This window comes from Neofelis nebulosa, chromosome 10 (genome assembly GCF_028018385.1).
Source record: "Neofelis nebulosa isolate mNeoNeb1 chromosome 10, mNeoNeb1.pri, whole genome shotgun sequence".
Taxonomy (NCBI): domain Eukaryota; kingdom Metazoa; phylum Chordata; class Mammalia; order Carnivora; family Felidae; genus Neofelis; species Neofelis nebulosa.
The window spans coordinates 21707728-21732604 of record NC_080791.1 but is presented as its reverse complement, the minus strand read 5'-3'; the positions used below and the strand labels follow the sequence as shown (position 1 = coordinate 21732604).

General features: G+C 41.1%; 2 protein-coding genes and 1 long non-coding RNA gene across 12 annotated transcripts in view; 1 reads left to right on the top strand and 2 right to left on the bottom strand.

Annotated features, from left to right (window-relative positions):
- LOC131486998 (uncharacterized) overlaps positions 1 to 2811 on the bottom strand; it is a 34784-nt gene extending 31973 nt beyond the window's left edge. For all 6 annotated transcript variants that reach the window (XR_009249560.1, XR_009249561.1, XR_009249558.1 and 3 more), the window contains exons 1-2: positions 2698 to 2811; positions 925 to 1083 (exon numbers count right to left, since the gene is read on the bottom strand). This is a non-coding gene — a long non-coding RNA (uncharacterized LOC131486998). The remainder of the gene's footprint in view (positions 1 to 924; positions 1084 to 2697) is intronic.
- The window catches only part of MSANTD2 (Myb/SANT DNA binding domain containing 2), a 31779-nt gene continuing 9281 nt past the window's right edge, over positions 2380 to 24877 (top strand). For 2 of the 5 annotated variants that reach the window (XM_058687152.1, XM_058687153.1), the window contains exons 1-2: positions 2380 to 3401; positions 22530 to 22619. In XM_058687152.1, coding sequence (XP_058543135.1) covers positions 2640 to 3401; positions 22530 to 22586 — 819 coding nt within the window. In that variant the 5' untranslated portion in view covers positions 2380 to 2639 and the 3' untranslated portion in view covers positions 22587 to 22619. Of the gene's footprint in view, positions 3402 to 19907; positions 22620 to 24877 lie in introns of those variants that run through there. The other 3 variants (XM_058687150.1, XM_058687148.1, XM_058687151.1) reach the window with 2 other exon arrangements.
- Positions 11253 to 11965, bottom strand: LOC131486995 (endothelial cell-selective adhesion molecule-like). Its single transcript, XM_058687157.1, has 2 exons — positions 11663 to 11965; positions 11253 to 11462 (listed from the first exon to the last, which is right to left on the bottom strand). Exons 1-2 carry the CDS (start codon positions 11802 to 11804, stop codon positions 11281 to 11283), a joined length of 324 nt encoding a protein of 107 aa, XP_058543140.1. The 5' UTR covers positions 11805 to 11965; the 3' UTR covers positions 11253 to 11280.

The window sequence follows — 24877 nt, the reverse complement described above, 5'->3', positions numbered from 1 at the left end:
TTCCAGAAATTCTGATTGAACTATGAAGCCTTGAACGAGCACATCACACAGCTCCAGGAATCCAGGATCAGCCATGGTTAGCCAGCATGACAAGCACATGATCCAGGTTGCCTATGCAGCAATGCCTCCATACTGTGTAGTACATATTAATGGCTTTTATGTTATTGAATTAATTGTAACCTCAGGATATTACCGGAAATTTTATTTTTGACACTTTTTCTCATTGGATAGACTGATGAGCTGTGGGAATAAAGGGGGGGGCATATAGAAATAATGTCTAGAAACAGAAGTTTGTGGGAAGGGAGACTTCCCAGTCAACCCACTTTATCTAGGAAGGCTTCCTGCATGAGTCAGAGTTGATTTGAGAATCATCCAGAATTAACAAAAGAAGGAGGGAGGCTCTTTTTCAGGCTCCTGGGAAAATGAAAGCAGGATAAGCAGTGATTTTAAAACTCTTCGGAGTCTCTGATTTAGGCATGACTCTCCCCTTTCATGCACATTAAATACCTTATGACATTAAAAAACGTACTGTTGGGTGGAATAAGAGTGAATTTTGCTTTGACAGGTGTTTGAGATGCCATAAGAGCCCTTAAAAGAACTGAAAATGAAGACACTGAAAGCTAGTGGTGGAGAGAAAGCGACAAAGGAAAGAGTCTCTATTAACTAACCTACAGTAGTCCTCCTTATCCACAGAGGATTGGTCCAAGACCCCCAGTGGATGCCTGAAAGCACACATAGTCCCCAACTCTACATGTACTATGTTCTTTCATATACATACATACCTAAGATAAAGTTTAATTTATAAATTAGCCATGGTTAGAGATTAATGACAATAACAATAGCCCAATTATAACAACGTATTGTAACAAAAGTTATGTGAATGTGGTTCCTCGCTCTCAAAATACCTTATCGTACTGTACTCACCCTTCCTGCGATGATGTGAGATGAGATACTGCCTACACGATGAGATGAAGAGAAGTGACTGACAGAGGCATTGTGAGATAGCTTTAGGCTATTGACCTTCTGGCCATAAATCAGGACGATCTGCTTCCTGACTGCCTCTTGGCACTGGCAACTGAAACCCTGAAAGTGAAATCGTGCATAAGAGAGGACTGTCACATAGCCCAAATGAGATAATAGCTAATGTTCATCTAACGTTTACTGTGAACCAGGCACCCTTCTAAGGGCTTTACCTGTATCAACCCATTTAATTCTCATAACAATGCTGTGAGGTCATCCCCATTTTATAAATGAAGAAAGCAAGGTACTGAGAGATTGCTTAACTAAATTGGCTGAGGTTGCACAACTGGAATTTGAAGCCAGGCATTTCGACTCTAGAATCCAAACTTTTTTTTTTTTTTAACCCCTTCCCAACTCCCATAGAATCCATACTCTTCACCAAGGTGTTTGACCATATCTTTTTCTTAGAAAAAGAGGAAAATATAGCATAAACTCTGGAACTTCTTTATGATTCCTCATACTGAAAACTATGGGGGCCTTTTAATATGATAGAGATGGTTACCTCCTCTACTTCATCCCTACTGCTTATTCCTTTGGCTTTCTAAGCATATTATTCTCTTAGTGTGATTCTAGGGTATAGCTGACCTCAGCTCTATATTTATTTATTTATCTATCATTCATTCATCCATCCATTCATTCATTCATTGTTTCCACACCCGGCAGGAGCCCAATAGGGGGCTTGAACTCACCACCCTGAACTCAACACCTGAGCTGAGATCAGGACTCGGACACTTGAGGGACTGAGCCACCCAGGCACCCCCTCAGCTCCATTTTCTTTTAAAAACCTAACAAATATTTGCTTTCCAAAAAAAATTCCACATATTTGAAAAAGATCCGCTGAGGCTTTTAAGTTAAGGATTCAAGATAAACAATCAGATATTTGGCTTTGAAGATTATTGAAATACCTTACAGCTACTATTGGCTTTGGCGTGCTAATGTTCATTAAACTGCAGCACTTTGAGGAGTATTCAGGAACGGCTGATAAACTAATTCCAGAGGTCACAAGAGCTGCCATAATTGGCAGTCGTCTTTTCAAACTCCTTACACTCCAGGGTGTGAAATACAGTAGGAAAACGAGGCAACTTCCAAATCAGGGATGATGGAGAATGGTTTTGGAAAGTAACTTTTCTGCCGGGCCCCAGAGTTCCTACATGTTTAAACTACAAAGTACAGACGCGATAAAGACATCTAAGTTTTTCTACACATGGTCACACCTACCCAGGCTAACTGGAAAACAGATCTTAACTGGAGCCAGAGTTGCTGTTCCTCAAATAATGGCGCAAGGGTTTCTCGAAAAGCCACAGCGAACCAACTCTAACCCTGGTCCACAACTGCTTTTTAAAGCCTCCCCCAGAAATGCTCTCCTTCAGCCTCGGCGCTTTCCGGAGAAGCCCTCGGCAGGTTTTCCCAGTCTCCGCCCTGGACGTCAGCCTCGGCGCCCCGAGGCCAGCTCAGAGGGAGGGGAGGCAGAGCGGAGGGAGAGAAGAGAGAGAGAGCGAGGGAAATGGTCAAGTCCTCCTTAACTCTGGGCCCCCTCGCGGGCCTCACCCCTCCTCCCGGGGGCTGAGATTGGAGAGGAAGTGGGAAGGCTCCAATCTGTTCCTCACACCAGCGCCCTCATGCCCCCACCCTTCTCGTCAGCTCGGGGCTTCGGCGCGCCTCATCCCCGCCCCTCACCCCGGGAGAGGAGCGGGCGGCGCGGTAGGGCCCGCGGAGAGAGGCCGGGGGAAGCGGACGGCCTCCGTTCGGCAGCAGGGGCCCGTAGCCGCCCGCCCTCGGGCGAGCCAGGCCCGAGGGCAGCCCCGGAGACCGCGGCGGCCGGATGCGCGGGCGCGTCACTTCCGGGCGGTGCAGCGGCGGCCGCTTGGAAGATGGCTGCGCCCTGTGGCTCGGAGCTGCCCGCCAACTCGCCGCTAAAAATCCCGAAGATGGAGGTGCTCTCCCCGGCTTCTCCTGGTGGCCTGAGCGACGGAAATCCATCGCTGTCCGACCCTTCCACGCCTCGGGGTGCCTCCCCGCTCGGGCCGGGCAGTGCGACGGGCTCGGGGGCAGCGGCGTCTGGGGGTCTCGGGCTGGGGCTGGGGGGCCGCAGCGCCGCCTCGTCCTCGGTCTCCTTCTCCCCTGGTGGCGGCGGTGGCGGGGCTGCGGCAGCCGCCGCCGCCGCCTGCCGGGGCATGTCGTGGACGCCGGCCGAGACGAACGCGCTCATCGCAGTATGGGGCAACGAGCGGCTGGTGGAGGCGCGGTACCAGCAGCTGGAGGGAGCCGGCACGGTGTTCGGCAGCAAGGCCCCTGGGCCAGCCATGTACGAGCGCGTGTCCCGGGCCCTGGCCGAGCTGGGCTACGAGCGGACCCCTTCCCAGTGCCGGGAGCGCATCAAGGTAACCGGCCGCCCGGCCTGGGGCAGCGAACCAGAGGCAGAGAGAAGGCGGGGAAGCGGGCCTCGGGGGCGGGGGCCGGTCTGAGCTCAGGGCTCCCCTCCGGGGCCCGGTGGGCGATTCGCATCTCCTCCGCCTTTTTCTTCTTTCCCTGGGAAGGGGGCTTTTTTCCAGATGGCCGCCAGCCCGTAGGTTTCCTGAGTTTGAAGTTGGGCGTGCCTGCCGCCGCCCCTCTTTCTTGCCAATTGATGTTCCTACGCTCTGAAGTTGGTAGTTTCTCATTGTGCGCTGTGCGGCAGTTCCCGTGTCGCTGGCGCCTCTCGCCCCCACCGCCGGGGCCCCTCGCTTTGTTCCAGGCTGAGGGGCTCCCAGGCCGAGGCTTACCAGCCGGGGCGGAATTGAGGAAGGATAGAAGAGGGGGGCCGGTGAGCCCTCAGTTTAGGAATTTTCAAATGAGTGGCAGTGCAGAGCCACGCAAAAAGCGCCTTTGGACGACTGGCCTTTGTGTCAGTCGCCTTGCTTTTCTAACTTGAGCTTCGAAGGATAAGACTTGAGATGCTTTGGAGAATTGAAGAGGCTCGGTTGTAGTCAGATAGTGTATTGTTATCGCGGAGTTAGGGGCACAATTAAAGTTAGCCTGGCTGAGAGTTGGTCTGGAATTTGTAGAGTGTCGATGTCTCCAGAGTTAGGTTGGCTTGAGGCCCTTCTATGTTTCTGACTAAGCTCCTTCACGAAAGCCAGTTTTTCCCTGCTTTAGTTATTGTGCCGGATGTGGTGAAAAGTAAAGCTCTCAGTGTGCATCTGGCTATCTGTGGATCTGAGTGTTCAGGTACAGAGGCTTAATTTGGGCTAGAAATTTTTACCACCAGCCAGGTTATCTTTCCGTTGTTTGTTTTGACCTTTAGGCTTTCAGATTTGTATTATTGGCAGAGAGGGAGTTGTCTTTTAGGTAAGCTAGTTCCCTTGTCATAGTATCTGCTAAAAGATTCTAGTAGGAATCTTTCTCCCAGTTTTCAATGAACTACTTCTTGTTAATAGTCATAGTATCTGTGTACTTCTCTTCTGGTAGGGATGGCACTTTCCCCCCCAGCTCCTTGGGTAAAAACCCAGTGAGAACAATCACAATCACGCTAACGGAGGAGATTGTTCCAAAGTTGGAGAGATCTTGGCTCAAGTAGTGTTCATCCCGGGACATTGTCGCTTAGAAAATTTGGTCCAGAAACTAAGATATTTCAAACTTACTGACTGTCGTTCAGGGAATTTGGCACCCACTTCTCAATTACAGAATTGAATTGGTTTACTTGATAATGTTTACATTTAGGTCTTCTTACGACCCTCTCTTTTTATACCCCCTTAACAAGGGTGTCATTAAAGTAGTAGTTTATAGACAGGATTAAAGTAGTAGCTAATAGGAGCCACTGTGTTCTGAATCTCATTGATTGTTCTATTAAAGAATAAAGTTATAAATTCAATTTCAAGGTCATTAAGGTTAAATTTCTGGGAGTTTTTGCACCGTGCTGGTTAGCATCCACCCATGAACTTTTCATGAGTTTAGAAGTGTACTTAGGCATTTGTAACTGTTTTGGCTTGATTGATTTTGTCCATAGAAATTTCCCAATCAAAAGGGTAAAGTGTTGTGCAATCAAAACCTCAATGAATATAAATCTCTCCATAAAACTGTTTCTCAAACAACCAGAAAATAGCTAGTTGCGTCTTTGTCCACTTATGAGAAGCATAACCTAAAGCAAGGAAAGGAGATTGAGCTTCTCTGAAGAATTGTTTTTAATTTTTTAAATGTTTATTTATTTTGAGAGAGAGAGAGCGAGCATGAGCAGGGGAGGAGCAGAGAGAGAGAATCCCAAGCAGGCTCCATGCTGTCAGCGCAGAGTTGGAAGTGGGGCTCAAACTCACAAACCATGATATCATGACCTGAGCCGAAATCAAGAGTCAGATGCTTAACCGACTGAGCCACCCAGCTGCCCCCCTGAAGAATTTTTAAAAGAGGATCTGTTCACCTGATGTCAAACAGATAAGACCAAATTGACCTCAAGCTCTTAGAATATTTTGAGAACATGTTGACAGTGGATTCTTTGATCAACACTTGTAGGTGACAGGAGGGCAGATAACTGTATGTATTTTTTTTTCTCTACTTGTTAAGTGATTTCAACCAAGGAACCAGATTTCTTCATTAACAATGTTGGTCTTTCCTGCCAGAATATAAGCTCTATAAGGACAAGTTCTGGTTTCTCTTATTCACTGCCATATTTCCGTGCTTAGCACATAGTAGACACTGGACACATATTTATTAAATTTACCAAATACAGTCTAGAAGGAGAACTTTGGAAAGTATAGAGATCTAGATCAGTGTTACTCAGACTTTAATTCAAAGACATAGACTGAAACCCAGTTTGAAAAATTTTGCATTGAATACTAAGCTCTGTCCCTCTAGAAGACTTAGTATAAATGTAATCTTAAGCAAAGAAGCAAATGTCGTCACTGACACCGTAGCCTTACACAGTTATGAGGTGGATGTCCCCAAGTAATCCAGACAGAGTATGTTTATGAAAATAAAAACACAACTTTAAAAAATTCTCAGAGAGTCTCAGATACCTGAAAGCAAATCTTTAGATCCCGGTTTCAGAAATGCTTATTCAGAATGAGTAATTCGGAAATCTCTTCTTCTTGTTTTTTAAGTTTATTTATTTATTTTTGAGAGAAAAAGGGGGGGAGAAAGAATCCCAAGCAGGCTCCATGCTGTCAGCCTGGAGCCCGACTCAGTGCTCCATATCACGAACTCTGAGATCATGACCTGAGCCAAGATCAAGAGTCGGACGTTTCACCGACTGAGCCGCCCAGGCGCAACCGGAAAGCTCTTCTTTTACTTTATTGTCTTGATGAGAACTGCAAAAAGAAATTCAACAATCTTTTGTGCTTTGAATTTCACACAATAGAAAAAGTACAGTAAGATATGGACCATGAGGAACTTTTTGTACAGACTAATGTGCTCACTTAAATGTGAATTCATGTCAGAGGGTCACAGGGAAGGAATATCCTGTGTGTCCATTAAATTTCTGGCTCAATGCATTTGAAATATGCATTAAAATGCAATTATGAAAACTCAGTAAACAGTTTCTTCCAAGTTTGAAAGGAGGAAAGAGGTATATAGGAACTTCAGTTTTTCCAGGAAACTTTCCTTTAATCATAGTTTCAGTACGTTGAGGTAGCAGCCTTCATCTCATCACAAGAAGGCATCAGAAAGCTGAGTCCCATCCCAGCCTCTTCCCTGGCTACCTTCCTGAATAACCTGAAAGACACATCACTTCCCTTTTTTGGACTGTTTTAGACTTCTTATCTATTGAAATTGTAAATTTTGAAATTAATAGCTCTTGGATTTTGCTACCAAAGTACTATTTTTGCATGCTAAGTGAATGTGTATATTTCTAAGTGCACAGGGTTTTAGCTTAAAGTCAGATATAAACATTTGTTTATTGCTGCAGAGAGTTTCATTTTGAAGTCCGACATGTCCATTTATTGGTATTCGTTCAGTCATTTGGAAATGGATGTGTTTGATACTGCCTTACTGCACAGATTACTGTTTGGTTCTGAAGTTTTGCTGCTTTTTTTGTTCGTTTGCCAGAAGAAAATCCGTCCACTAACAATTCCAGCCTAATTTTGGAGCCAGATAAACAAATGGGTGGTTTTCTGTCTGGTGATTGCATGATTTTCCTCTTATTCTATAGGCCTTTTCATCATGTCTCCATTCACCATATAACTTGAGTGCTTACTATGTGCAGGGCTGTATGCTAGATGTTAGGATAAATAAAGAGCTTACAGTGCAGTTGAAGTATGTATAGACACATCAAAGAGTTAAAAGCTGGACAACACAAGGGATGGTATGTGATGGCAGTATTTGATTAAGTGTCATATGACTAAAGCAGACAATAAGTGTGATGACTTCAAAGGGGGGAGAGATCTCATCACAGTCCATACTGTAGTAGTTGAAAGATCTATCTAGACTTGGCATTCATGAAAGCATTCACTTCTGAGCCAGATGCTGTATTCACACTTCAGTCAGTTAATCTGATGCACTGCAAAACTCATTCTCAAGTCCCATATTTTTGGGTGTTCTCCAAAAATTTGCCTCTTGAGAGTTGGCTTTATGTCTTTGAAACAGATGTGTACTTCTAGCTCTGCCTCGAGATGAAATGCAAGGTGATTGTATGACCTAAAAAGCTTGTGTTTGCTGGATCAGTACTAGTTGCTCATCAGACAAATTTAAAAGTGGTAGGGAGTCTTCTGCCTAGCAACCAAAATGATCAGTGTTTTAGGGGTATTGCTTAGATTTATTCATTAGTAATTGTTATAATCTTTAGAACAAAATTCATGCTTTAGCAGACAAATTACATATTGACCTTTCGTTTTAGCCCTCAAGCCTTGTCATTTGTTTGTGAGAACCAGTGAGGTAAAGATGGCTTGAAGCCAGCAGATAACCTGTGTCCCTGTGTAGCATTTTAATAGACTCCACCCACCTCTGAGGATTTCTCTCTGGTGTTTGCAGACAAGACGTTCCCTCTGTACTGTCATTGAAAGATTTCCGAGAAATATGGTATACCACTCAAATCGTTTGCAAGAAAGATTGGGTCAGATTTGTTTGCTTCCATTTTTGACATATTCTGTTTCTGTTGTTCCCATGCCACTGTCATCCAGAGGCTTGTGTGTTCCAGAACGCTTGCCTGCTTGTGAGTCTGATAGAGGCTTGATGTGTATCTTAAAGGAATAGACCATCTTGGACTACCGACCATACACTTACAGTCTTTCAGTTTAGGAGGTGAGGGTCTAACAAGCACATGTTAAAACTTTGGATGAATAGTCTTCTGAGTTTATTTCTTGGCATTTGGGGAAATCTAGTGAAGAGTGGAATGAAGTTATTATGGATCCTTCAATAAGATGATACGTAAAAAGAAAAAAGAATTTAGAAAGCACATAGTACAAACAGTGCTGTGTAATAAAACTTTCTGTGATGATGGACATGTTCTATATCTAACACAGTTCATTGTGATAGCTACCAGTCACTTGTGGCTGTTGAGACCTTGGAATGTGGCTAGTGTGCCCGAGGAACTGAATTTTAAATTGTGTTTCATTTTAATTAATTTAATTTTAAATTATAAATGCCACATGTGGCTAGTGGCTACCATATTGAACAGTGCAGGTAAAAAGTTGTTATTTGGAGTATTAAAGAAGTCTATTTTACGAAACAGTTTTCTTAGCTACATACTCAAACCTTTAGGGGAAGCTCAAAGTTCCTTTTTTTTTGCCCTCCCGGTCTCTTTACCCCAGAGTAGGAGGAACCTTGATACAAGTAAAGAAAAATGGTCCACCCTACTAGGGAGGAAGAGCTTTTAGTGCACAGAATAAAGTCTTATAATCTCAGTTAGCTAGGGCAAACAGTGTCATATTCTTGATTTTCTAGGACAATGCTGTCTGATAGAACTTTATGTGATATATGTGTCCTGTTGTCTGCACTGTCCATCAGCCACTGAGCAATAGCCACTAGCCACAGGTGGTTATTGAACACTTGAACTGTGGCTAGTGTGACGGTGTGAAACTGAATTTTTAATTTTCTTTAATTTTAATTTAAATGGTCATATATATGTAGCCAGTGGCTACTGTATTGGCCAGAACAGCTTTGGAATAATGATATTCAAACTTTGTTTTTGTGCTCCCAAAAGACTTTTTGTACTCTCTTGAACATTTTAAAATGGACATTAAAGTTTTTTTGTTATAGGTGAAAGTTTACAGGATGTTAATAGGATATAGGAAATATTAAATCTAGTATGAGATGAATAAAATGAGCATTGACTGTAAAATGTACTCAGTAATGTACTATGAATCTGAAAAATCCACGCAACATTCGTATCTGTAGATTTTATCAAATGTATCTTGAGAATGTTGATGATCAGACAATATTCCACTTAACATTTAAAGAAAACCAATATCCCTAACCTATATTGCTTTGGTTATTCTAAATTCAGGGGCCAAGCTTTACACGTAAGAAATACATGCCAGCTGGAAATGCCAGGAATCCCTAAGGTTTTATGATGCCTTGATTAATCATGAAAGAGTAGGAATACCCCAGTGGGAGGCCACTGCTTTAGAACTCTGAGCATCTTTCTGATATCTTTCTTGGCAGCCGTAGTGGGACTGGACCCTTGAATTCCACTGTCCTTAGGAAGCAGGAGAAAGATGTGGAGCTTAACTCTTGGCTAAAGTGCAAGAATCTGTGGGAGGATTTGGAGATCTTACCCATTCCCTTTCATCAGACCCAGCTGACAGATTTCATCACAGGGTTTCTCCAAATACTAAAGTCTGAAATAGGGACTTACTTTTTTATTATTATTATTATTCACCACAAATATTTGAGTGCCTTGTGCAGTAGGTCCTAGAGATGCTGCAGTGTACCATTTACCGTCAGAGTGTCCACCTTCCAGTGAAAGAGTCAGACTACAAAAGCACCAGTTACAGGGTTGTGAGCAAGGTCTGTGTGACACGTTGACATTAAGCTCATGGTGCTTGAGGCATACACAGGAAAGGCACGTCATCATAGGCTTTCAGGAGGTGGATCCTGAAGGTAGAGTGCACTGAACTGAGTAGAAGAGGGTAGTTAGAGATGAGCACTTGGGGTAAAAGACCAGAGGCAGCATAACCCAGAACAGTGTAAACTGCCAGTATAGTAAAATATATTTTGTTCAAGAATCTTAAACTGGAAACATCCAAATACCGCATTTGTTCCAGAAAATTTATAAGTGACTATTTTTTCCCCCTTCCCTTCCCCCATGGTCTTCTAAGTTTCTCAAGATCCACATATGAGTGAAAACATATGATATCTGTCTTCCTCTGACTGACTTATTTCACTCACAGAAGATTTATAAGTGGTAAGCTGTTTAAAAAGTCATCCCTTCTGGGGCACCTGGGTGGCTCAGTCGGTGAAGCGTCCCACTCCTTGACCTCAGCTCAGGTCTTGATCTCAGCGTCTTGAGTTCAAGCCTCGTGTTGGGCTCCATACTGGTCATGAAGCCTACTTAAAAAAAAAAAAAATTAAATTAATTAAATAAAAAAGTCATGCCTTTCAACTGAATAACAGTTTGCTATAGTGCATGGCATTTGGTGAAGGTATGACTTAGAATCTACAAATGACTCGTTAGTGGTGTCTTAAAGAACCAAGAAAGGGTGGAGCAGATAGTTTTGGAATAACAGTATGGTGGGCATACCAATTCTAGACAATTTATATGTTTTGATAGATAACCTTTTTATAGTGTTAGATTGTAGTTGTGCAGGTATCTATTACGTATCTCATTCTTATATACTGGAATAAAAAACCAAAGCAATGCATCTTTTGAACATACAGTAAGAAGAAATATATTTTACCCTGTGGCCTAATAGTCACGTAATATATATGTTTAACTGAAACATTTCCACAAAATAATAATGATTGTAGCCAACACTTCTGTAACATTTACTATGTGCCATGCACTGTTCTAGGTGCTTTGCAAATATTCACTTATTTAATCCGCAAAATGACATGCTACTTAACTATGTGCAGTACCCTCTGGTATGTTCTATTATATTCGAGCACAGCTAATCTGGCTCTAGAACCACCAGGTCATATGTCCTCTCGAGTATCATAAGTATACAGCGCACGAACACACCCAACACATTGCCTGTACCTGGTAGGCTCTTTCTCTAGTCTCCTCCCTACAGGTACGTAGTCCTCCACCACCACCACCACCACACCTCCTCTACCCCAGTATTTGGCAGCATTGCCTCCCCTTTTCACCACCCCCCCCTCTGGTACCTCTCATCCTTCCCTGCCCCAGCCACACACTCATTTGTCTCCAGAAGTTCCCTCACCTAAAACTGGTGCAAAGAAAACCTGGGCGGATGGGGGTGCCCGCTCCCACTGGTATTGGGCAGCTGGCTTACTCCTGGGGGACTGGCAGCTCAGGGTCACGTTGGTCCCCACACGGGCCACACCCAGGAGACGGCAGGACGGAGGAGCTAGAGGAACTGGAGCAGGGAGACAGGTTAAAAATTCAATCCCCAGGAACCAACAGACCCCCACCTCCACCACCTCCTACACTCCCTGCCTCCCTCTTCTGTCACTCCATCTGCCCTCCTCCAACCTTTACAGGCAGCCTTTTGGGAGAGACCTGCCTGACCTCCCTGGGGGCTGGGGCGGTATTGCAAAGTGTGTGCTTCACACTTACCCAGCACACTGAGTTCTAAAGTTTTGCTGCTGTGGCTCCTATTTATGCCTTGATGGTCTTGCACATTCACAGAGCAGCGGTAGGACCCAGAGTCTTTCTCCAGGAGGCCCTGCAGCCGCAGCGACACGTTGTGGGAGGGCATGGAGTAGACCAGGGATACCCCAGGTTTGCTTGTCGTGGTCCTGCTGATGTACGCCAACACCTGGTGTGGGGCACGACGCCTCCCGGTTATCACATGTATGCACTGTGCCCGCGGGCTCAGCCAATCCCCTCCCCCACACTGGCAGTCTTCAAGTGCTCCTCCCCTGCACCCATCCCCTCGAACCTGTACCAGCTCCCCATTCACCCTGTTCTCCCTAGCCACCCTCACTGGCCCTGGGTCCTCTTTACCACGACGCTTCTTGATCCCCTGTGCCTTGTCTCTTTATCTCCCACTTGGGGTGTTTAGAAAGGTGGTCACAACCTACTAAAATTGATTTCCCAACTCATCCCACTTGTGGGCTATAACCTGCAGTTAGATAAAAGAAAATTAGAAGATACTGAGGTGACATCGGCTTTTTTTTTTTTTTCCAATCATTGTGCTCTTTTAGATTTAAGGCATCAAAACTTCAGAAGCATTAATTTGGAACAGGTCGTGTCCCCAATAGTCTGGTGAAATGTTTTATGTGATGTAGTTCTAGCTAGCTGGAGCCTGAGGTTAGAGGGAAGAGGGTGAAAGGAGGTGGGAAGTGATCAGAAATGAGACTGGAGACATACATAAGAGGTGAGATGAGGTACTAGGGGGTTTGGACTTGACCCTAGACTTAGTCATCAAAGAGCTGTAAGCTGGGAAGTGGACATAGTCTTAGGTCCTAGGACTGGCTGTAATGTGGAAAATGAATTGGCAAGGGTAAGATGGGAAGGACAAAGATCACTCAGAGGCTTCTTGCAGTAAGCTAGACAAGAGGTACAATAAAACAGTGGCCATGAAAACAGAAGACAATAGATTTCAGATATACTAAAATCAGCAGGGCTGTTTAGGAATCTGAACATTTTATGGGGTTTGTTAAATCTTCTACCAGCTTACACAGGATTCTTTGTTGTAGTCCTCAAAGATCATCACAGTGCTTCATTGCCTGAATTTTTAGAGTTGGTTCTAGAACCCAGTGAAATCCAACTAAAATACCATTTTGGCACAGCTCTGTTACCTCTAAGATGTACTCTAGACTCTTGAATTCTAATCTCCCTAAACTTCAGAAGTGATGATCCTGCCTTCTTTTTTCCCCTCTTTTTTTCTAACATTACCAGAGGGCAAGAACTAAAATTCATATCTCCAATTTCAGATATTGATTGTCATACAGGCACTCGGAAGTTGCTCATACTGCTAGGCTGAGGTAGAAGAGCAGTTTTCCCCCCTCTTGGAAGGTTGTATCTATGTAATGTTTAAAAAAGGCTTAAAAATGGCAGAAAGAATGTCTTGAGTTTCAAAAACAGACCAGGACCACAAAGAGCTTTAACTTTTAAACAGTTGATTGTTGGGACTGCTTTGATTATTGGGTACTCTTTAATCCTGGTTTGGGGCTGGGGAGCGGTTCATGCAGTGTGTTCTTCTCTGCCTGCTGTTGACCATTGCAGAAACAGCATTCAGTATTCAGGATGAATGCTTAACAAATCTGGGCCTAGTATGCATATGTTGCAAATATCTGGAGTTTGTAAACTATGTGGAGTCTTCCCCCTACTGTTCCAAATCATTGGAAAATGTCTGCGAATGGAAAAAGGCATGTATTTAAATCTGTTTTAATTCTTACCTGTTGTAGTTGAGAGAGTCCTTGAGAGCCAATGGAAATGCTTACTTTTTTTTTCTTGGCACTAATCAAGTGAGTGTTCTCTTGTCACTTAGTGGGAAGTGTTGTTATTCCTTAGTATAAAATACAAACCTGTGTTTATTCTCAGACATTTTAGGAATAACAGCCATCAGTTTATTTTTATATATGTGCTCTTGGCTGTATTCATAAATTACATATTTTGAGCTACCAAATAATATTTCAGTCAATATAAATTGATACAATAGAATGGAAGTTATTTACTTAGATACATCTTCTAGTTGCCTTTTCTCAGCCTATGTAAGACTATTTTGTTGTAATAGCCTGAATTTTTGAAACTCACAGTATTATTGTCGCTCTACTATCTACCTTCAGATTTCATTTATTCAAATAAGTCAATTATGTTTGTAATTGGTATTAATAAAACCAGAATAAAGTTCGTATCTATCAAAAACTGCTTTTATTATTATTATTTTAAATTTGCAGATACTTTCTCTAAATGGGAAGAGCTGGTTTATGATTTAGAAAGAAGAGTGTGATAGGTCAAAAAGTACCTCAACCTTACGTTTAATCTCTCAACTGCCATATAAAATCTTAAGGAATTTTCATTCATTCATTCATTCATTCGTTCGTTTAGCAAAAACCCACTGAGCTGCTTCTGCGTGCTGGCCATTGATGTAGGTACTGGAAATACATCAGTGAACAAAATTGAAATAAACTCCTGCCTTCAAAGAACTTACATTCTGGTAGAAACCAATATGATATTTAAAATATGCAATTCAAAACAATTAGCACAATAGAAAGAAATTGCCTCAAATCGATATTACTAGATATCAGCCTTGTTGACCTTAGAACATTAGAGCTCTTATTCATTATATGTTACTTTTGCCTTTACCAAATGTTACCATTTGCCTTTACTTTCTTAAGAATGATTTACATGACTTTATATCTTTTTATTGTGGTATGTCCAGTTGTCACTGGGGTTTGCCCCATCAAGCAGCAAAGTGCAACATTGTTAATAGTCATTCAGTCATTAGATTATGAGCACCCCTATTCAGTCTTCTGTATAACCAGGTAATGTCCCTTCTCTTTTGCAAATTAGAAGACATGGTTAATAGTTGGATTTTGAGGGATCAGATTGTACCTGTTTTAGAACAGTATAAAATATTTTTTCCTTTATATAAGTAATGTAAACCACATTATAAAATTAAGAGGAAAAATCAAGGGAGAAATTTTAACTTTATAGCAGAACTAACATATCTATGAAACCCTAAATTTTCAAGAAGTGGTGGTCAATCCGATTTTACTTCCAGTAAATTTCCATGCACCAAAAAAGGAATGAGAGGTCTACATGTTTTTTGTTCCATTGAACTCCAGGAAAATATATGAGCCATCCATACTTCACTGTTTGTCTACCTACAGCTTCTTGTAAGCAGGCTGCCCAGTGAGTGAGGCATGTTCCTATGGTTAGTTAAGATTCCTTGTTTCCCCTTTGGTTTATATGTCAGTGTTAGTCACCATATTCTTGCCAGGACTACAAACCTTTGAAAATGGTTAGATAATTAGCTTTTATAAAGAAAGAGGAAATAAGAGCAAAAGGTTGAAGAAGTTATGCTAGTATAGCCAGGTGTTTCTGAAACTTGAATAATCTAAAGCATGTTTATACAACAATGTTGCTTGATGTGTAACAAACCTAAATCTAGGTGTAAACTTGTTATTTGTAGATCTCATGTGTTATCAAACAAAAATAACTGTAAAATACTTTTATGTACTAATAAAACTAAAATTCAGAAAATCAAGCTAGCATTCCTTTAACACTAGATGATGTGGTGTAACTGAAACTTGTTTTCCAAACGAGATTCTGATACTGCTACAGTTTGTTATTCCTACCATGTGCTTTGTGATAAAACTTTGGGGTTACCTTTCCCTACTTGAACTAACCTTTATTTATAAGTGGTCTCCATGTGGTGTGACTATTATTTTTGTAACAATCAAAATGACTAACATTTATTGAGTATAAGCTCTTAGGCACTGTTTTAAGTGCTCTGTTTGTATTTTTTCATTGAACACTCACAGCAAATCTGTGATGGAGGTACTGTTATTAACCCCACCTAACAGATGGAGAAATTGAGGCACAATGAGATTAATTTGTATAATGTCACAAAGCCAGCAGGTGGTATATTGCCCCTTTATGAACCGTCAACCCACCTTTGAAAAATGTTGACAATTGAAGTAAGATCTTGGCAACAGTGTGATTATAAACGGTCCAATGCAATAGCCAAAACAGAGCAGTACAGATGGATGTTATGCTCATACATGTTACTTCTCACAGTAGGAAAACACAGGTTTTAAAAATTCTTGCAGATAATTCATGTGTCCTAAGGTTATAAACACGTGAAAAACGTTTGATTTGGAACTCCCAAGGAAGAGTTGACAACAGGCATCAAAACATTTAGAATAGGCTTTTATTGTCAAAGACTCAGTTCACTCAAATCTTTATATAAATGATGGCATTTATTGAACTACCGACTCCTCTTGAAGTAAGTTTGAATTACAGAAGGAATTTGCAAAGTAGAAGTACTTTTTTCTGCAGTAAAAGGTTAAGGATGTGGCTTACCAAAAGGAGGCCATAGGGCGTCCATTACCTATGACTAAGTGTTCTTAGAGATGACAAAGAGGAGATGGGTTGTTTAGAATATATAATGTAAACGTAACGAAAAAAGCATATGCATATGAAGAAAGCTAAAAATAGAAAATGAGAGATCAGAGGGTGCAGTGAGTAACCCAGGTAAATATAGTTACATCCGCTAAATATTAAAATGAGCTGTGAACTTCCTGGCAACTATGGCAAAAAGGTAAACAAAGTGACTTTCTAGACTTTTCAATGTCTACTGAAGAGAGGAACACCAGGTCCTAGTTTTGAAACCTAAATTTACATTAAAGAAGTTCTGTTAGTGACTTTGGATAATAAGCTCTTACCTTTCCCTTAGCTCTCTATTCAGTTAAATAGAAATGCATCACATATCTTCCACATACATGTGATATAGTCCCCAGACCCCTCCTCCATGAATGAGACACCCAGCCCCTCCCCCAGCTGCCTGGAGCAACGATTGGTGACAGCTTCCAGTTGAATTCCTTCGCCCAAGGGAGCTGTCTCCCCCAAGGTAAGGCTCCCTCTCCAGGGAAGCCTGAATCCAGTGACTGGTCCGTGCTGAAATCCAAAGGAACAGTTTCCTTGCCCCAGTTCAGGACAAATCTGAAGGTTCATCCAGTTTCCACACCTCACTTTGGGTTAGCTGAGGCCTTTGCTGCAACTGTGTCTTCGTCAACCAGCGTCTTCGTCCGCCCAACCCTGTTCCGGTCAGTTTCACAGGTATTTGTTCCCAAGAGCCCTCCCCAGTAAGCCTGCTGCACAGACTCCTCAGTCTGTTTCCTGGGACTCTCTCTTTTAGCATTAAAGTAAAAATTAGGAATAATAAATATAAACTGCTTAAGTCTCAACACACAGTAAGTAGGCACTGAGAAAATGGTAGTTATGGTTTTTGCCTTCATTGCACAGGACATTGAGCCACATATGGAAAATGTTTCATTTTTGTAGACAGTACATTTTTCATATGGCTATTGCTTTTAGCAGTCCTCATAAAGGTAAGAGTAAAATATAAAAATGTTACCAAATGAGCTATAAAAAGTATTATGATTGCCTGAATTTCTAACAACTTTCTAAATATGTTCAGGTTGCCTACAGACAGATGTATACACTTAAAACATGCTTATTTTCAGGTTTTTCATAGAGTATTTGTCAGCATATGAATATTTGTTCTTTTCATGCATTTATGATCTGTAGTTTACAGCATGTAAAATGCAAAAACAAAAAAACCAAAAAAACAAAACAAAACCACTTTTTGAAGTAGAGTTGACCCTGAACAACATAGGTGTTAGGGACACTGATGCCCTGTTCAGTCAAAAATCTGGATATAACTTCTGACTCCCCAGAAACTTAACTACTAATAGCCTGCTGTTGATTAGAACACTTACTGATAACATGAGCAGTGGATTAACGTATTTTGTATGTTACATCTATTCTATACTGTATTCTTACAACAGAATACTCCAGAGGAAAGAAATTGTTATTAAGATGATCATAAGGAGGAGAAAATACATTTGCAGTAATATATTTATTGAAAAAAACCTTGTAGTTCAAATCCATGCTGTTCAAGGGTCAACTTTAAGTCAACATTTACCTTTTTTTTTTTTTTTTCAACGTTTTTTATTTATTTTTGGACAGAGAGAGACAGAGCATGAACGGGGGAGGGGCAGAGAGAGAGGGAGACACAGAATCGGAAACAGGCTCCAGGCTCCGAGCCATCAGCCCAGAGCCTGACGCGGGGCTCGAACTCACGGACCGCGAGATCGTGACCTGGCTGAAGTCGGACGCTTAACCGACTGCGCCACCCAGGCGCCCCTACATTTACCTTTTTAAAAAACACCTGACTGAGTCTTGACCCAGATTCAGGCGAGACTAATATTTGTACCCAGATACCTTGATGGAGGATTTCTAATAACCTTACTTTTTAGATGATTTTATCTAGATGTCACAGCCAAATACGTAAAAATTACTAATGGAAGGAATTTGTATTATAGATTATTTTTTCATTATAGATGGTAGTTTTTAGTAAAAAAAAAAAAAAAAAAGACTACAAAACTTTCATGAAAGGAATAAAGTGACCTGTTTTGGAGGGGGTGGGGTAACTGCTCTGCACCATTTCCCTTTTAAACACAGGTCTTACCACCAGTAGAAAGTACCTTTGTGTTTGGGAAGCAATGTGATGTAATGGTAAAGCTGTGTGAGATGTTATTGTAATGTGTATGCATGCATGTGTAGTTCTTAAATTTTAGACATAGTTGATTATGGACCAGTTAGTGTGCAATTCAGGGTGTTTGTGTGGGAGGCCTTTAAAGGTGAATGATTCTCCCCTGCTGTCCTAGAAATACTGTAGATAATACTCAAATATGGTTTTTTCCCTCACATATTAGTAAAAGTTAACATTTTAAATAAATATCATCTGAATACCACTTTGAGATGGTGCCCGGGGTGTGAAGTAAACAAAATCTAACAGAAACGCTAATATAGCAACTTCAGAGGTGATGTAGGAGGTCAGATGAAAACAACCTACCTAATCCAGGATAATTCTTTACCAGACAACTGGTTCCCACCCAATCCCCGCCCCACTAGATGGGAAGGAGGTTGTAGGCAAATAGAGGTATCTGACTGTCTTTGATGACTGTAATGTATCTGTTGCTGCTTATGTCTGAAATAGTTAAGTAGTTCGCTAAAGCCCTAATGTTTTTACCCGTCTTCATGCCTGGAAGGATTCTTGTATCCCAAAGAAGTCCTTAAACAGGACTATGCTTACTAGGTATGGCTTTTATGATATTACTGCCAATAGGAGATATGATTTACCTACAGCATAGGGTTAAAAACTTTATGATCATATGAATATAGTTCCTTGAACAATGGAAGGTGTTTGTTTTTGACAATTAGTATTGTCCTCCTGGAGGGTTTTTTTTTCTGTTCATAATCTGAATGGACAAGACCCTCACCAGCTAGCATGGAGGAACCTAGAAAACTTGGAGGAGTCAATCCTCACTGAGAATCAAAATTTCCTGAATTATTTGTTCCACACAAGAATCTCTCCCTGATGAAGACAGTACTGACCAGTTGTAGACAAAAAAGTGAGTCGTTCATAGCCAGATTCGGAATGCAGTGCAAGTCGATAGCATTCAATCCTGGACAGTTCCCCACAGAGACTGGGGCTCCAGAGAGGTAAGATCTTTTGGTTTCTGGTGGTCGTTCTGTTTGGCCCTCTCAGAATCTAGGAAACAACTGAGTCTTTTTCCTTTTCTATCTTTGACAGAACTCTGTATCCTTGAATATATTACTTATTCAATGTGTAAGGCATAAGAAATCATAAAATTTGGACAGAGCAACAGAGGTCTGTGTGGCAGGAGACCCCTCTCTCACCACCGAGAAAAATTTTAAAAACAAGAATGGTAGATCTTTTTACAATAACCTGGCCCTCTGCAGTTATTCCCTTTGTCACAAAGGGAATTTGCTTTGCTAATTTGAGCTGTATCTATGCTTCATACCATTTTCTGCTCCTGCTTTTTTCAAGTCGGAGCCTTACGTACCTTAGATTTATCGATTCTATAAATATAATCTACCATGTGGTTAAACAGTGAGTTTCTTGATTTTCTTTGGTAAGAAAAAAAAATTTATCTTCTTGCTAATGATTTGCAATATTAAAATTACCTTAATTCATTTACTTAATAAATGTATATTGAGCCCTTACGTGATAGGCACTCTTCTGGGCTCAGAGAAACCGAGAACTAGGCAGACGTACCTAGTTCCTACCTCATAGAGTTGATGATCTAGTAGAATAGTTCTCTTAGGAGGCATTCACATTATATGAGTGGCATTTGGTAATTTTTGTTTGTTTGTTTGTTTTCCAAATCCCCTTTGAAGAAATACTTGTCTTGGGGCCTTGGCTCCTCATTTGTTAAGTGAGAACTCTGTGATCTCTGAGGCTCTTTTCCATTCAAAACATCCATAATATTTCGGAAGTTTGGAACTTGGTTTGCTATTAGAGCCTTGGGCAGCTCCACCCACCCCCTGTCAATCAGTAGATTATATAAAAGAGATATTTGGCAAGGATAGTGTCATAGACAGATAGGCATTATATCAGGTGTTGCAGGAAAGTCAAATGAGTTAAGGACAAAGTTTGAGGGTCATTCTTCTCGGTAATTAAGAAATCGCTGACCATGATATGAATGGTTTCGGCAGAATAATAGATCAGACTGAGTCCCATTGGGTTAAGGATTGAATTAGTGTAGACATTGCCTATTCCTCTCAGACCCTTTGGTCTTTAGGCAGTATTAAAATGGGAAGATGCAAAGGCTTAGCCATCGTGACTACTAAGGAAAGTAGTCAAGGCTTCCTTTCCTATGCTTGTTCCAAGATACGTGAATTTCCTTTAGGTAATTTAGGTAGCATCTGTATTGATAAGTGTATCAGATAATGAATGGTCAAGTATTATGTGATTCAATTGGGACAGATAATCAGCATAATTTATGAATCATTTAATATTGCTTAGTTTCCACTTCAGAAAAAGATTTCTTCCCTAGCAGGTGGGAAGAAAAAAAAAAAAAAAACTCCTATATTTTTGTGAAGAGTAAATTGATATCCCTGTGTGTTCTTACTGCTAGGAATTGTTTCTTTCAAAAAGCATGGGAATTTGACTAATTGGCCTCTTAAAGAAGATATTAATGCTGCTTTATCTAAATGAGCAGAATATGGAGCAAACTGGATAAATTTTACTTAAACTGGTTGTCCCAATCTTTATAATCTTTTGTCAAACCTAATACACAAATTAAGTCTACCTTATTTTAGGGCTTCTGACTAATACCTGTTATATTCTTTTATGGAAGAAACAACCACATGGTATAGAGCAGTTTTTAACCCGAGGTTCTGGTATGGGCTCTTCAGAGTCCGTGTTCTTGAAATTGTATGGAACAGTTTTGTATGTGTGTTTTTTTCTGGGGATGGATCCATGACCCAAAAAAGAAAAGAACTTCTATTCTGGAGAGGAAAAGGAAAAGGAATATTTAAGAATAAAAAGCTTTCTCACTTGCCAAACCTCCCCTGTAGCGCTAAGAACTGGGGGAGTGTGATGCAAGGGCTATATTTTTGGTTTGAGTTTTGTTTTGTTAGGGTTTAGGGTTGGCTGGTTTTAAAGGATTAAGTGATTGGCAAATCAGTTTGCCAGATTTTGATGTATAGAAAACAGGTAGTAAATAGGTAGTAAAACTTCTGCTGGCCCCAGATAGATTTTGCCTTACGTGACTTCCTAATCATTAGTTCTAGCTCGGTGTAATATACATCTCTATGTAGGAATTTATGCTGTATTCATAATACCCCTCTTACTGTGTGCAGAAATGTGTTTATTTATTCTCCTACTTGGAGTTTTATTTTATTTTATTTTCTACCTTTTGTGCTCACAGTAAGAAACTAAAACTAATTAAAGACATATTGAGTCTCTCCAAAAGATACTGAAATAAATTCAATGGGTTTTTTGTTGTTGTTGTTGTTGTTGCCTCATTAAGAGCAACTAGTTGTAACAGTTACAATAAAGCGGTAACTTTAAAGGAAGATTAATGTATTTCACAAAGACTTTTGCTTTAAAAATCCACATCTGCTAAGGCTGAGGTATTGTTTTTAATTCTTTTATAAACAGCTAGTCATTGGAGATTTGCCCCAGTGTAATTTCCTCTATCTCTTGTGAAATATGATATGTGATTCTTAAGACTCTGACTGCAAATAAGTATATTCTTTATGGAATCATTTGGGTTAAAAAAAAAAAAAGCTAAAATTTATCATATTTAGTTTGCAGAGGGTTAAGATCATCTATGTAATCCATTTCTAGTGTGGCCAGTTTGACAACTACATTTGAAAATCTGTTTCACTGCTTGTTTTTTCTTATAACATTGTTTCCTGCTGTTATAACTAAGCTATCCTGCCCTGCGGTTTGACTTTTTCATCTGACATCTTAGGCTGATCATGCCAGTGTTTTCTGGACAACACATTTATGTAGCTATTATGCTACACATTTCCATTCCTCCTTATTATAGACCCTGTTCCACCTGTAGTCAGTTCTGTTAGAACAGTGGTTTTGTCACGGTGATTATGTTTCAATTGGATGAAATGGGGCAAATTTTGAGAAAACGAGCCAGTAGCAGAATTGGTTGGCATATGCCCATATGATTTATTTAGTTGGCTTCCTGCTTTGCCATACCAGGGAAAAATTCAATTCCTCCCACTTCCTGAAAGTCAAAGGAGGGATTGAAGGACACTGAAGCGAAAGAAACCTTATTTTTACCCCCAAAGTAGCTTATATAATGTCAGGAAGGGCTTTGACGAAACCACTGGCCCTACTTATAGATCTTATTTTCCAAGCCTTTCATTATTTTATTTGCCCTTTTCTGAACTCTACAATTTCCCTCTCTTGTAGCTGGTTCGATGCCCAGAACTGAATGCTGTGCTCCAGCTGTGGCCTCACCGGTGCTGAATAGAGAGGAAGAGCCACCTTCATAGCTTACATGTGATTCCTCTGCTTATACAACCCAATACTGGATTTACTTACTTTGGCAAGATAGCTGCATTGTGCACTGTATTTAATGTTACATGTACTGTAACCCTGGGTCTTTCTCTGCATTGCTGCCGTTAAACCCCCAATCCTGCCAATCTAAAACTCCTACCTTTGTTTACCTGCCCCCTCCCCCGCAGACCTCCCCCCCACATTCATCCGCAATGAATGTCATCTTTATTCTCTCATTTCCTTTCCCTCCAATCTTAAACTTTGGCAGAACTTTCCCTCCGTCTATAAATTATCAGTTGTCAGCCATCTTGTTTTCCTCCCTGCTTTGGTAATGGGACATCTTTTAAGCCTTGTCTCTGGTTCTTTTCCTGTTGTGGTGATTAAACACTTGGCATTTCTTCCAAATCAAAGACCTACGAACTCTTCTGATTTGACCACCTGATCAAGTTGTTACCTACCCTTTAGTTCTTTCTAGATTCTCTTGACTCCTCCTGACCTCTATCCCTCTGACTTCCTTCAAGAATACAGTATTACCTCACTGCTCTTCCCCAGGGAGGAGACTGTAATATTGATTTACCATGGAAACTTCTAGCAATAAGGAACGTGTTATTCTTCCTAATTATGAATAGGCTGGTCTTTTAATAATTTTGAGCAAATTCTTCCCCCCCCCCAACTTCCCCCAAAATCTTAACATTTAAAAGAAAATGCTAGAGGTTAAATTACCATACATTTCTAAGATGAGTGAGGTAAAGAAAGAAGGAAGGGGAGTAAGGTATTTGTGTTGGGTAGGAAACGGCCCTCCAAGAAAGCTAAACTTGAGGTTCTTGTTGGGTTTGGTGTGGCTGTCTGAAGTGGGAGGTGAGGCTTTGCTTTTCTTAGAGTTTGGAGCATTATCGTAACCTCAGATTTAGAGTAGATTTTTAAGTTGGCTTATTTAGGACTGTTGACACAGACACGCAGTCTTTTAATTGCGTGATTTGGTTCATCGTTCAGGGTGTAGGAAGTGTGACCTTTCTTGATTGGAAGGGCTCCATAGGTTCCTTTTATCTGTTTCTAAAGTCCCTGCAGCTTCACTGAGTTCAGTGTCTCCCACAGCGGTGGTCTTGCTCAGGTTTGAGTTCTCCCTTTCGTTTTCTATCTTAGTTGATGTGTCCTATTCAAACAGCCTCTCCTTGGATCCATGGATCCTTTGCTGAACCCAGAAGGTACCTCTTATGTGTATTTTATGTCTTGAGAATGTTAAAATCAATTTGGAAGTCTTTTTAACATTATTCCAATATGTCAAATTCCTATCGTATGGATTTAGGAATTACCAAGCATTTTTCCTCCAGACCCCTAAGAGATATTTTTCATATCAACACATGACACTATTAAAGTGTATCACAAAAGTACACTACAAGGAAAGAGGTGGCAAGATCTCATAGCCTTTTTCGATGAAATATAAAATACATCATCTGACTGTTCTTCTGTATCTAAAACCATTAGATATTGCTATTCACAATTACATAAGCCAAGTGAAATTTTAAGCTCAATTTGGTGGTTTCAAAGAAACCTGTCGTTTCCCACCATGTACATTGTCAAAAGATTGGTGGCTTTGCTTAAGATGCCCGTGTCACGACATTCCTTCAAAGGAACGTGAGTTTATTCCTTGACTTCTGAAATGACCCCCAGTGACAGAGGCGACTGGACTCTTGTGTGCTGCGTGCACTTCTCGAGGCAGCCAGAAAGTAGTGAGCAGTGACGTCTCCATTTATGGCCTTGGCAGGGTGAAAGGGACACGGCCGGGACTCTCCATGTACGGTCCTTGGAGGAGTCGAAAAGAGCAGTTGGGGTGTTCTTGGAGGCAGAAACTAGACATTGTGAGATAAAAATAAGTTGGCAGGAGATGTTTGCAATTCAAATTCCAATCCCTGCAAGGAGGGCAGAGGGCACTGGGAAAGGGGAGTATATAGAAAATTAAATGAGATCTGCTGCTGGCATTTGTCTCCTTCCATTGGAAAAGTTACCCTGTGACGCATTCCCCAAGTTCATTTCTGACTTTTTTCTAGAAAGTTTTGTGTTATGTAGTTGTGACAATCTTTTACAAAGAGAAAGAGGGAACACTTTTAATCAGAAACCTTGGCTCTTTAAGGCATCATTTGAGGCACCAGAGATCTCAAGAAAGGGAGAAAGGCAGATGCTTATGCAGGGGGTAGACTGGCCGGTTTTGGGACAGGGTGACTCATCACCACTCTGTGTATGTCTGAGGAAGATCATCCTAT

Bases quoted from the DNA above. Each gene is read 5' to 3' on its own strand.
- LOC131486995 (XM_058687157.1), bottom strand. From the start codon at position 11,804: ATGCCCTCCCACAACGTGTCGCTGCGGCTGCAGGGCCTCCTGGAGAAA. The intron at 11,463-11,662 runs GTAAGTGTGAAG...TCCCTGCTCCAG, and splicing joins TTTAGAACTCAGTGTGCTGG to TTCCTCTAGCTCCTCCGTCC.